At 38.7% G+C, this 12,390-nt stretch overlaps 1 protein-coding gene across 1 annotated transcript; it reads right to left on the bottom strand.

Moving 5' to 3' along the window:
• Positions 1–8,165: 8,165 nt before the first annotated feature.
• Positions 8,166–12,281, bottom strand: LOC131027235 (LRR receptor-like serine/threonine-protein kinase FLS2). The gene is made up of 2 exons (XM_057957245.2): positions 8,972–12,281; positions 8,166–8,860 (listed from the first exon to the last, which is right to left on the bottom strand). The coding sequence occupies exons 1-2, from the start codon at positions 11,859–11,861 to the stop codon at positions 8,817–8,819; spliced, it is 2,934 nt and encodes a 977-aa protein (XP_057813228.2). The 5' UTR covers positions 11,862–12,281; the 3' UTR covers positions 8,166–8,816.
• Between the last annotated feature and the right edge of the window lie 109 nt (positions 12,282–12,390).

Here is a 12,390-nt window from a genome sequence, read left to right as displayed (position 1 = left end):
CCTAAAGGGTCATATGGTGTCCTAACGGGTCATATGGTGTCGTTAGGGGTCATATGGAGTCCTAAGGGCTCACACATGTGTTAGAACATCATAGGACACCTTAGGACACCATATGACCCATTAGGACATCATATTGTCCTAAGGGGTCATATGGTCTCATAAGGGGTCATGTCGTGTACTAGTACATGTTAAAAGGGGTCATATGGTTTCCTTAGGGATCATATTGTGTCCTAAGGGGTCATATGGTGTCGTTACGGGTCATATGGGGTCCTAAGGGTCCACACATGTGTTAGAACACCATATGACCCATTAGGATAGCATATTGTCCTAAAGGATCATATGGCTCCATAGGGGGTCATATGGTGTTGTTAGTTGTCATATGGGGTTCTAAGGGCCCAAACATGTGTTAGAACACCATATGACCCCTTAGGACACCATACTGTCCTAGGGGGTCATATGGTATCATAAGGGGTCACGTCATGTACTTGGATGTTAAAAGGGGTCATATGGTGTCCTCAAGGGTCATATGGTGCCCTAAGGGATCATACAACATCATTAGGGGTCATACGGGGTCCTAAGGGCCCACATATTCGTTAGAACACCATATGACCCATTAGGACATCATATTGTCCGAAGTGGTCATATGGTGTCCTAAGGGGTCATATCATGTACTAGGATGTTAAAAGGGATCATATGGTGTCCTAAGGGGTCATATGGTGTCGTTAGGGGTCATATGGGGTCGTAAGGGCCCACACATGTCTTAGAACATCATATGAAACCTTAGGACACCATATGACCCATTAGCACATCATATTGTCCTAAGGAGTCATATGGTCTCAAAAGGGGTCATGTCATGTACTAGGATGTTAAAACTTGCCATATGTTGTCCTTAGGGGTCATATTGTATTCTAAGGGGTCATATGGCATCGTTAGGTGTCATATGGGGTCCTAAGGGCCCACAAATGTGTAAGTACATCATATGATCCCTTAGGACACCATATGACTCATTAGGACATCATATTGTCCTAAGGAGTCATATGGTCTCAAAAGGGGTCATTTCATGTACTAGGATGTTAAAACTTGCCATATGTTGTCCTTAGGGGTCATATTGTATCCTAAGGGGTCATATGGCATCATTAGGTGTCATATGGGGTCCTAAGGGCCCACAAATGTGTAAGTACATCATATGATCCCTTAGGACACCATATGACCCATTAGGACATCATATTGTCCTAAGGGGTCATTTGGTGTCATAGGGTGTCATGTCGTGTAATAAGATGTTAAAAGAGGTCATATGGTGTCATTAGTTGTCATATGGTGTTCTAAGGGCCCAAACGTGTGTTAGAACACCATATGACACCTTAGGACACCATATGACCCTTTAGGACAACATATTGTTCTAAGGGCTCATGTTGTGTATTGGGATGTTAAAAGGGGTCATATGGTGTCCTCAAGGGTCATATGGTGCCCTAAGGGGTCATACGATGTCATTAGGGGTCATATAAGGTCCTAAGGGCCCACAAATGCGTTAGAACACCATATGACCTATTAGGACATCATATTGTCCTAAGGGGTATATGGTGTCATAAGGGGTCATTTTGTGTATACGATGTTAAAAAGGGGTCATATGGTTTCCTAAGGGGTCATATGGTGTCGTTAGGGCTCATATGGGGTCCTAAGGGCCCACACATGTGTTAGAACATCATATGACACCTTAGGACACCATATGACCCATTAGGACATCATATTGTCCTAAGGTGTCATATGGTCTCATAAGGGGTCATGTCATGTACTAGGATGTTAAAAGAGGCCATATGGTGTCCTTAGGGGTCATATTGGGTCCTAAGGGGTCATATCATGTAGTTAGGGGTCATATGGGGTCCTAAGGGCCCACAAATCTATTAGAACACCATATTAGGACATCATATTGTCCTAAGGGGTCATATGGTGTCATAGGGGGTCATGTCGTGTACTAAGATGTTGAAAGGGGTCATATGGTGTCGTTAGTTGTCATATGGGGTTCTAAGGGCCCAAACATGTGTTAGAACATGATATGATGCCTTAGAACACCATATGACCCCTTAGGACCATATTGTCCTAAGGGGTCATATGGTGTCATAAGGGGTCATGTCCTGTACTAGGATGTTAAGAGGGGCCATATGGTGTCCTCAGGGGTCATATGGTGCCCTAATGGATCATGCGGTGTCGTTAGTGGTCATATGGGGTCCTAAGGGCCCACACATGTGTTAGAACACCATACGACCCATTAGGACAACATATTGTTCTAAGGGGTCATATGGTGTCATAAGGGGTCATGTCATGTATAGGATGTTAAAAGGAGTCATATGGGGTCCTAAAGGCCCACACATGTGTTAGAACATCATATGACACCTTAGGACACCATATGACCCACTAGGACATCATATTATCTTAAGGGGTCATATGGTCTCATAAGGGGCCATGTCGTGTACTAGGATGTTAAAAGGGGCCATATGGTGTCCTTAGAGGTCATATTGTGTCCTAAGGGGTCATATGGTGCTGTTAGGGATCATTTGGGGTCCTAATGGCCCACACATGTGTTAGAACATCATACAACACCTTAGGACACGATATGACCCATTAGGATATCATATTGTCCTAAGGCATTATATGGTGTCCTTAGGGGTCATATTGTGTCCTAAGAGGTCATATGGTGTCGTTAGGGGTCATGTGGGGTCCTAAGGGGCCACACATGTGTTAGAACACCATATGACCCCTTAGGACATCATATTGTCTTAAGGGGTCATATGGTGTCATAGGGGGTCATGTCATGTAATAGGATGTTAAAAGGGGTCATATGGTGTCGTTAGTTCTCATATGGGGTTCTAAAGGCCCAAACATGTGTTAGAACACCATATGACACCTTAGGACACCATATGACCCCTTAGGACACCACATATTCCTAAGGGGTCATATGGTGTCATAAGGGGTCATATGGTGTTAAAAGGGGTCATATGTTGTATAGGATGTTAAAAGGGGTCATATGTTGTATAGTATGTTAAAAGGGATCATAAGGGGTCATATGTTGTATAGGATGTTAAAAGGGGTCATATGTTGTATAGAATGTTAAAAGGGGTCATATGTTTCCTAAGGGGTCATATGGTGTCGTTAGGGGTCATATGGGGTCCTAAGGGCCTACACATGTGTTAGAACACCATATGACCCCTTAGGACACCATATGACCCATTAGAGCATGATATTGTCCTAAGGGGTCATATGGTGTCATAAGGGCTCATGTCGTATACTAGGATGTTAAAATGGGCCATATGGTGTCCTCAGGGGTCATATGGTGTCCTATGGGGTCATATTGTGTCGTCGGGGGTCATATGGGGTCATATGGGCTAACGCATGTCCTATTCTCTCTCTCTCTCTCAATCTCTCTATCTCTCTCTCAAGTCTCTCTCCATTTCTCTTTCTCTCTCAAGTCTATCTCCCTCTCATCCTCTCTCTCTCTCTCCCTCCCCCATCCCATCTCTTCCCTCTTCTTCTCCCTCCCATTGTTTCCCTCCCCTCTCACTCTATCTATCCCTCCCCCATCCTATCTCTTCTCTCTCCCTCTCTTTCTCTTTCTCTATCTCTCTCTCCCACTCTCCCTCCTATTCTCTCTCTCTCTCTCAAGTCTCTCTCCCTTTCTCTTTCTCTCTCAAGTCTCTCTCCCTCCACCATTCTATCTCTTCCCTCTCCCTCTCTCCCTCCCATTGTTTCCCTCAACCTCTCTCTCTCTCTCTCTCTCTCTCTCTCTCTCTCTCTCTCTCTCTCCCTCCCCCATCTTATCTCTTCCCTCTCCCTCTCTCCCTCCCATTGTTTCCCTCCCCCCTCCTATCTCTTCCCTCTCCCTTGCATTCTTTCCCTCCCCCCCCTTTGTATCTCCCATTCTTTCCCTCCCCCCTCTCTCTATCAGATCTCTCCCTCTTTTCATTAACCCCTACCTCCATCACTCTCACTTGGGTTTTCTCTTTGCCACAACCCTTCCCTCCCTCTTTCACTTAATCTCTCTCTCCCTTTTATCTCTCCCTCTTTTTTCATCCCTTCCTCCCTATCTCCCTAATATACTCCTTTCTTTCCATCAACCCCTTCCTTCCTTCCTCCATCTTTTTTCACTTGATCTCTCTCTCTCTCTCTCTCTCTCTCTCTCTCTCTCTCTCTCTCTCTCTCTTAGGTCTCTCCCTCAACCCATTCCTCTCTCTCTCTCTCTCTTAGGTCTCTCCCTCAACCCATTCCTCTCTCTCTCTCTCTCTCTCTCTCTCTCTCTCTCTCCCTATCTACCTCATCCCCTTGGGATCTCTCTATCATTGGTATTTTCCTTTTCTTTCCATCTACCACTACCTCCATATCTCTCACCTTCTCTCTCTCTCTCCCTATTATTTTCCTTTCTTTCCATCAACCAAAGAGAGGAGAGAGAGAGGGGGGTTAGGAGAGGAAGGGATGGAGAGAGTGAGAAAGAGAGAGAGGGAGGAAGGTGGGGATTGAGGGAGAGACTAGAGGGAGAAAGCCTAAGTGCAAGAGGAGGAAAAGGAAGGGAGATGCGAGAGAGAGAGAGAGAGAGAGAGAGAGAGAGAGAGAGAGAGAGAGAGAGAGATGAAATTTGACTAAGCCTAAAATATATGTGAATACTCTAAAACTAGAATTTGCATTATAACTCCTAGAGATCTGAAACCACTCGCAAACATCCTGATAATATATACATAAAATATAACTTAAATTATTTCTTATACTTAAATGTTATATTTTATGTATATATTCGAAGAGAGAGAGGGAGAAAGACAAATTTGCAGTTTCCAACATGAAAATGCACTTGTCATTATGCAAATCTATTTGACGCTCACCCTATTTGGCACTCACCTTATTTTGCATATGCCAAATAGAAATGGCATGACTAAACCTTAGGTTCAGCATGCCAACCCTATTTGGTGCATGCCAAATAGGGTGCACACCTTATTAGGCATGCGCCATAAGGCCTAATGGGGGCCAAAAAAAATTTGTCACTTTTTTGGTTCCCCATCTTTGTGCACTTACCCATTTGCATACGTAGATAATCTCTCAAATTAATATTACATGTATTTATACAAATCATCAACCTATATTTCAAGGTTGGCTCAACCCTCAACACAAATTACAAAATAATAACCATAGATGCTACATTAACATATGTAGACCAAAATAATGTCAGCTGAGACATAGTCTAGACCCAAATCAATACTACAAACGCGAAACACTTCCAACATCCGCAACATGCTACAATCACCATAAATGTCGCATAACATGAAGAAAACCACTAGATCAAGAAAATGATCAATAAAATGCACAATGATCAATGTAGACCAACAATATGGATAGAACATGATCTAGAAACATTCACAAGCAACGTGTATTACCATAGCAACAACCACAACATCAAATCTTACTAGAATCTTCATCATCATTATATTGAACCTCAAGAACATCAACTCAACTAACTGTCAAACTGAAAAATTCATGTGTGGATCCCTAAATCACAAACCATCAGAATTAAGGACACACTTGAACATCCCAAACACTTTGCCAAATCCGTAAACCAAGATATTGCAATTCTAGAGCAATGCGAAGCACAAACTAGGATATCGAATAACATGAACAATTGAAAACCAACCTAAATACCAAATCCAACTTGATCAAATCACTATGCGGACCATAGAAAACTTCTACTAAATCAACTAGAGATACTTATCTCAAAATCCATTAAACCACAACAACACAAGTGCAACATACTGGCCAAGCTAACTCATTTAATCTGACTGCAACACTAGAACACAGAGAAGAATATGTTTAACATCAATGACAAAACATTGTTCCAGCAAACTTCTCAACAATATCCAACAAAGATCAACCTATTAATGTCTAATACAACGACTAGACTTATATAATCCATAAGAGGTAGTTAAGCCATGTCACAAACCCTAAGCATTGCACTACATAGCACAAGGAGACCAAGGGAACACACCTTACAACAACTCCCCCCAGCACATGTGAGGGGTTTTGAATCTATGACCTAGACTCTGATACCACTTGTGATAAGTACGGTTGTCATTGCACCAAAAGATAAACATGTTAATGCTTGATACAACCACTAGACTTATAGAATCAACATTAGGCGGCTAAGCCATGTCACAAACCCTAAGCACTGCACTGTACAACACAAGGAGACCAAGGGTGCACACCTTGCGACAACTCGAACCAAAGGAACTAAATTACCAAACTTGAAGCCTATATTGACCTACAAATCTCTAATCTCATCCAAAGATCTCACCAAGTATATAAATGATTGTTGGGATCTTAATTGCCTTTGAAAGATTTGGTCAAAAAATTTAAGATTTAATGAAACATTGTGTTAGAACCTAAAGTGGTTTAATTTAAGTGGTTATTTACAATTCAAAACTCCCACTTGATATGTCTTCCTCTATAGTTACTTGTTGTTTTATTTGCAAACAACTTGAGAGTATTAGAAATATCTCCCTTGATTATTTTTTTGCTAAGGAAATTTGGAATATGTTCTCTTGTGATCTAGTTTGGTAGGGTGATAATGGTAAAATAATTTGCCAAGAGATTCTCTTTGGTTCTGCGAATGTCTTAAGACACTCTTATAACTTGTTTTGGCTTATTTTGATTTCTTATATCTTAGGGGCTATCTAAAAGGCAAAAAATGAGGATATGTTTCAAGGAACTAGGAAAGTGCAACTCATATTTTACAACATTTCTATGCAAGTAACATTAAATTTGTAAAAATCTAAGGACAAACGTTTTAGAAGTTTCTTAAAGATGGAGCAGTGGAGATCAACAAAGATGAGATGAAACATGGAAGACATCAGCCTTACAATAAGGTTGATAATATCCTATATATGCAGAGTTATCTTGTTTTCCAGAAGAAATACAACAAACAATACACTACTAAGGTTCTAGAGACTGATCTCAACTTCTAAGGAGAGTCAAGATTTTATATCAATTAGGGACAAAAATTCACTATAGAAATAGTAGAACGAACAAAGAGTTGTCAACTATTGATCCACCTTGGAACAAAATGATTACTACAGTGAGATAAGAAACTCTTAATAGAGTACTAGAAGGATGTTTGCTACAACATTATCACAATAATCTATAGTTAATTTTGTATATGATTTCTATCTCAAAGATAAGCAATATAATATATAGTTCTATAAGTTATTTGCTTATACTCCAAAAAAATCATATTATTTTGAACTATTTTTGTATCATAAATAACAAACAAAATGGTCTATAACCATTGATGTGTATTTTATAGACCTTGTGTGTTCTATCAGTAGCTTGGTAAGAAGGGACGGTGAGCTGTCCCATATAGTTTTAATTGATTATGTACTTCCATTTTTTATTTACAAACTTTAATAATAAAAAAATCTAAACAATGATCATAATCGTCCTTATAAAAACATAATCCTTGGAAATGTATTTCTAATTGAATACAGATTACATACATAACATTCTAAACATTTATTTTTTTGAAATAATTTATGTTGAATCCCACCTGATTAATTTCTCTGTCAATTATAGAAACTCCTATCACTAACAAACCCTCTACCTTAAAATATTAAATATTTTATCGAAAAGTTCAATTCTATTTTATAATACTAACAAAATCTTAAATTCAAATTTAATTTGTATTTATTTATTGTATAGTGAAACAAATCATAATTAAAATTTGAAAGAAACAATAATTACCTCTAAATTAATATATAAATCTTTTTAACAATTCTGCTTTATTTGAATAAAATATTTGCCATTCTTTGTAGTGTAGACAAAGGGGGTACAGGTGCCGTATCTATTCAAAGCCGAAAAGGAGATGCAGGCTTTAATCAAGATCATCGGGAAGGTAAAATGGGCGGGCCTGCATATTCTAATTAAAATTTACTATTTACCTTTAAAACTGTCCTCTCTAATGAAGAATAATGAGAACATCTGGCAAGAATAAAACTAAAAGCTTTCTTTTGGATTTTTTTATTTTCTTGTTTTTTTATTAAATAAAATTTTAAATAATGTAAATACAAGAATGAAGTTATCAGCAGGTAGCTGAAAAAAAAATAAGACTATAAAATATACAATACAATACAACAAAAGAATGACTGAAAGGAAGATACAAATCATTTCATAACTTAACTGATTTTGAATCTGAAACTGGAATTCTTACTCTTTGATTAGATTGCACAGTACATATAAATCTCTCTAGTTAAACCCAACATTATAAATGGAGTACTTATCAACCTGGCTGTATAATAAACCCTTACAATACATGGAAATATATTACCACTTTCTTACAACATTAGAAGAAAAAACAATAACTAGCTTTTGATATAAGGTGAGGGAAGAAGTTAAGATGTAGATGAAGAGTAACTCTCATTGTTCATTTGTTTTATCATGCTTGTATTCTCAATCAAGGGTGAGATATTTATGGGCAATTGAAAGGTTCTAGGAGTACCAAGAAATGCAGAGGTTATTTTTTCTAATCTTTCAATTATTTCTATCATATGTGGACGTTGTTGTGGCAGTTCCATTGTGCAAACCATTCCCACTTGCAAAAGTTGAGTAAGGCATGCCAATACCATTGATGTATCAGTTTCATTGGCATCCTCAAGCAACTTATTATCCATCACTTCTGTGATTTTATTTGGAAAATCCATACCTACCCATTTTTGTAGATTGTTTCCTTCCACAAACATATCATCTGTTGGTCTCCTCCCTGTAAACATTTCCAAAAGAAGAATTCCATAACTTTAGACATCTCCTTTTGTAGAAAGATTTCCTCCCGCTCCATACTCTATAATACAATACAATCATTAGTGATTGTATTAAGCATTTTAAAATAGTCATACTGCATGAGAGATCAACTTAATGAAATTGTATATTTGTAATAAATTAAAATATGTACCTGGTGCAATGTACCCAATAGATCCCTTGAGTGAATTTGTAAAACTCAATGAATCCATTGAATTTCCAAATAGTAATTTTGCAATACCAAAGTCTGCTACAAATGCAGTCATATCATCCCCTAACAACACATTACTGGGTTTCAGGTCACAATGAATCACTTGCACCAAACAATGATGATGCAAATATGTCATTCCTTGTGCCATGTCCACTGCTATTCTTAATCGATCACTCAAACTTAATCTGCTTTCATCTGCTTCCTCTGGATGTAGCCATCTCTCTAAACTTCCATTTGACATAAAAGGAAGAACTAAAGCTTTAAAATCAAGGTTCGAACAAACTGAAATAATTTTAATCACATTGCGATGTCTGACTCTCTTTAAAATATCACATTCTCTACTAAAACTCTGAAGAACACTTTCATCTCTCAAATTGAGAAATTTAACAGCAATGTTTGTACCATTGTTGAGAATCCCTCTGTAAACAGACCCAAAACTGCCAACTCCCAACAGATTAGTATGGCTGAATCCACCAGTTGCATCTACAAGTTCTTCATATGAAGTTCTCTGGGGTCCTACATGGATAGCGGGGGTATTCTGACTAGTATGCCTCCTATAGGAGTATAGGAATAATAAAAAAGACATGATAAAGATTGCAATGCCAATCACAGTGGGTACCATTACCCTTTTGGAGATTGAATGCTGTCCATGTTTGGAAGGAGAGCATGGAGGCAAATTAATCCATGTGCCACAAAGACCAAGATTTTCCAAAACTGCTGACTCATTAAGTGTTGAAAAAACTCCTCCCTTTGGAACCTCTCCTGTTAGCCTGTTTGAAGAGACATTGATATGCTGCAGCATTTTCATCTTTGTGAAAGCAAATGGGATTGCACCCGATAAGTTATTTCTAGAAAGATCAATATCCTGAAGATTTTTCAGATTTGTGAGTGATGCTGGTATTGAACCATTGAATGAATTGCATGAAAGATTTAAATACTGCAACGCTATGCAGCTTGACAAGGCTTCTGGAATTTCACTTGAGAAGTGATTGAGAGACACATCTATTGCTTGAACCATTACCCATTTGCTCATTTCTAAAAGGGAACCATTTAACAAATTGTTGGAAATATTGAAAAAAAATTGAAGATTTTGAAGACCTGATAATTCTGGAGGCATGTTTCCTCTTAACCTGTTGTAAGATAAGTCCACTCTTTCCAATGTGTTGCATTTCCCTAAACTGGCAGGTATTTTGCCTGACAGTTGATTGTGATCTAAATAAAGTCTTCTTAGTTGTGGAAGATTCCCAAGACTGTCTGGAATTGTCCCTGAAAGCATGTTTTCATTCAGTTGTAACAAAAAAAGCCTTGTTATTCCACCCAAACTTTGTGGAATTCTTCCATATAAATTGTTTTTATGCAGGGACAGTCTCTCAACATTTGAGAGTTGACCGAGTGTAGATGGAATGGTCCCATTGAGGTGATTGTTAGATACATCTAATATTCCCAACTTTGTGAGGTTACCAATCTCACTTGGTATGCTTCCCTCAATTTTATTAGTATCCAATACCAATAAGTATAATATATTTGATAGCCGGCCAATGGAAGAGGGCAAGATGCCAGTGAGGTAGTTATCAGAAAAATTTATCCATTCTAAATACGAGCAATTGGTCAAGACAGTTAAAATGGACAAATCCCTGCTCACAAGATGATTTCCCCATAAACTAAGCCGTTCAAGGTAGAAGAATTCACCAATCTCCAAGGGCACTGTGCCATTCAGGGTGTTATTTGCTAAAGAAAGCACACGAAGCCAAGTACAATTAAAGAGGGAACTTGGGATTTCTCCAGAGAGATGGGTATCATCCAAATATAGATATTGCAACTCTGATAGTTTGCCAAAATTCCTAGGAATTTGTCCACTCAATTTGTTGCTAGTCATTGACAAACTTTGGAGATGTGTGTTGTTGGTCAGGGCAGGTAGAATTGGTCCTGTTAAGTAGTTGCTGTCAAGAGAAAGGATTACAAGTTGAGAAAGCATTCCCAAATTAAGAGGAATAACACCATGGAGGCTATTTTCTCCCAAATCCAAAAAACTCAAAGCGGACAAGTTTCCTATGAGAGTTGGTATTGTGCCACTTAATTGGTTGGTAGCCAATGACAAATGTTCGATAAGAGAACAGTGAAAAAGGGCAATGGGAATTGATCCTGTGAGGTAGTTTTTGTTGAGATAAAGCTCCTTTAGTTGAGTAAGCATTCCTAATTCGACAGGAATACTACCATGGAGTTTAGTTTCTCCCAGATGCAACACAGTTAAGGAAGACAGGTTTCCTAGGAATGGTGGGATGGTTCCCGTCAATAGGTTTCCTCCAAATCCCATAATTTCTATTCTTGAAAGAAGGCCAAGCTGAGAGGGAATGCTGCCAGTCAGATTGTTATAAGCTAGAATGAGATATTGCAAAGAACGACACTCTCCTATGGTGGAGGGAATTGGACCTTCCAATTTATTTCTAGTCATCCTAAGCTGTCTCAAGCGAAAAAGCCTTCCAAGTTGAGGTGGAATTTGGCCATAGAAGTTGTTATCCCAGAGAACAAGCACTCTAAGAAAAGAGAGATTCCCAAGAAAAGGAGAGATAGGGCCAGTTAAAGACATACCTGTGAGATTCAAAGAAACTACACGCTGATGACGAGCAGAACAGGCAATGCCAGTCCAATTGCAAAGGCTGTGATTAGGAGACCAATTGAACAAAGTATTTTGGGAATCATGGGAAAGAGAGCGTTTGAAAGCCTGAAGAGCTTCTTGATCAGAGTAATAAGAAGGAGAAGAATGTGAGATACATGCAGGTATTCCACAGAGAAATATCAGGAGGAGATAACCCATCTTCGTCTTCATCTTCATCTGTATTCCAAGCTTGTGTCGGACTGAAGTTACAAACAACTCGAGGAGAAATATATAGAGCTCTTTGCTTATCTAAGTCTGTCTTCTTGTTCATAGGATAACCCTAGTCTCTCGTCTTGTGGTTCATAGTATTACCCAAGTCTCTCTTGTTTTCTCGTTCATACGATGATCCAAGTCTCCCTTTGCTTATTCAAGTCTCTCTTGTTTTCTTGTTCATACGATGATCCAAGTCTCCCTTTGCTCATTCAAGTCTCTCTTGTACTTCAAAAAAAAAAAACTGTCAAGCCATGTGAAATCTGTGAGAGTCTTCTATTTTTCTCCGGGTCACTTTCCTAGCTTCATGTCATACGAAAAGATGCACTGAACTTTAAAATGAGAAAAGATTTGTATAAGCTAAAAATAATATAAAAGAAAGGACACATTTAAAATTAGAACCCAAATAAGAAAATGTTGTTGTTCATAGGATGTTCAAGTCTCTCTTGTGCTTCAGAAAAAACTGCCAAGCCATGTGAAATCGTTGAGAGTTCTT

The sequence above is a fragment of the Cryptomeria japonica genome, chromosome 4 (genome assembly GCF_030272615.1).
Source record: "Cryptomeria japonica chromosome 4, Sugi_1.0, whole genome shotgun sequence".
In the NCBI taxonomy this organism is placed as follows: domain Eukaryota; kingdom Viridiplantae; phylum Streptophyta; class Pinopsida; order Cupressales; family Cupressaceae; genus Cryptomeria; species Cryptomeria japonica.
This window is presented reverse-complemented; position numbering and strand designations above follow the sequence as displayed.

Coding starts and splice junctions, on each gene's coding strand:
- LOC131027235 (XM_057957245.2), bottom strand. CDS start 11,861: ATGAAGATGAAGACGAAGATGGGTTATCTCCTCCTGATATTTCTCTGT. Junction 8,861..8,971: donor TATTGGGTACATTGCACCAG/GTACATATTTTA, acceptor ATTGTATTATAG/AGTATGGAGCGGGAGGAAAT.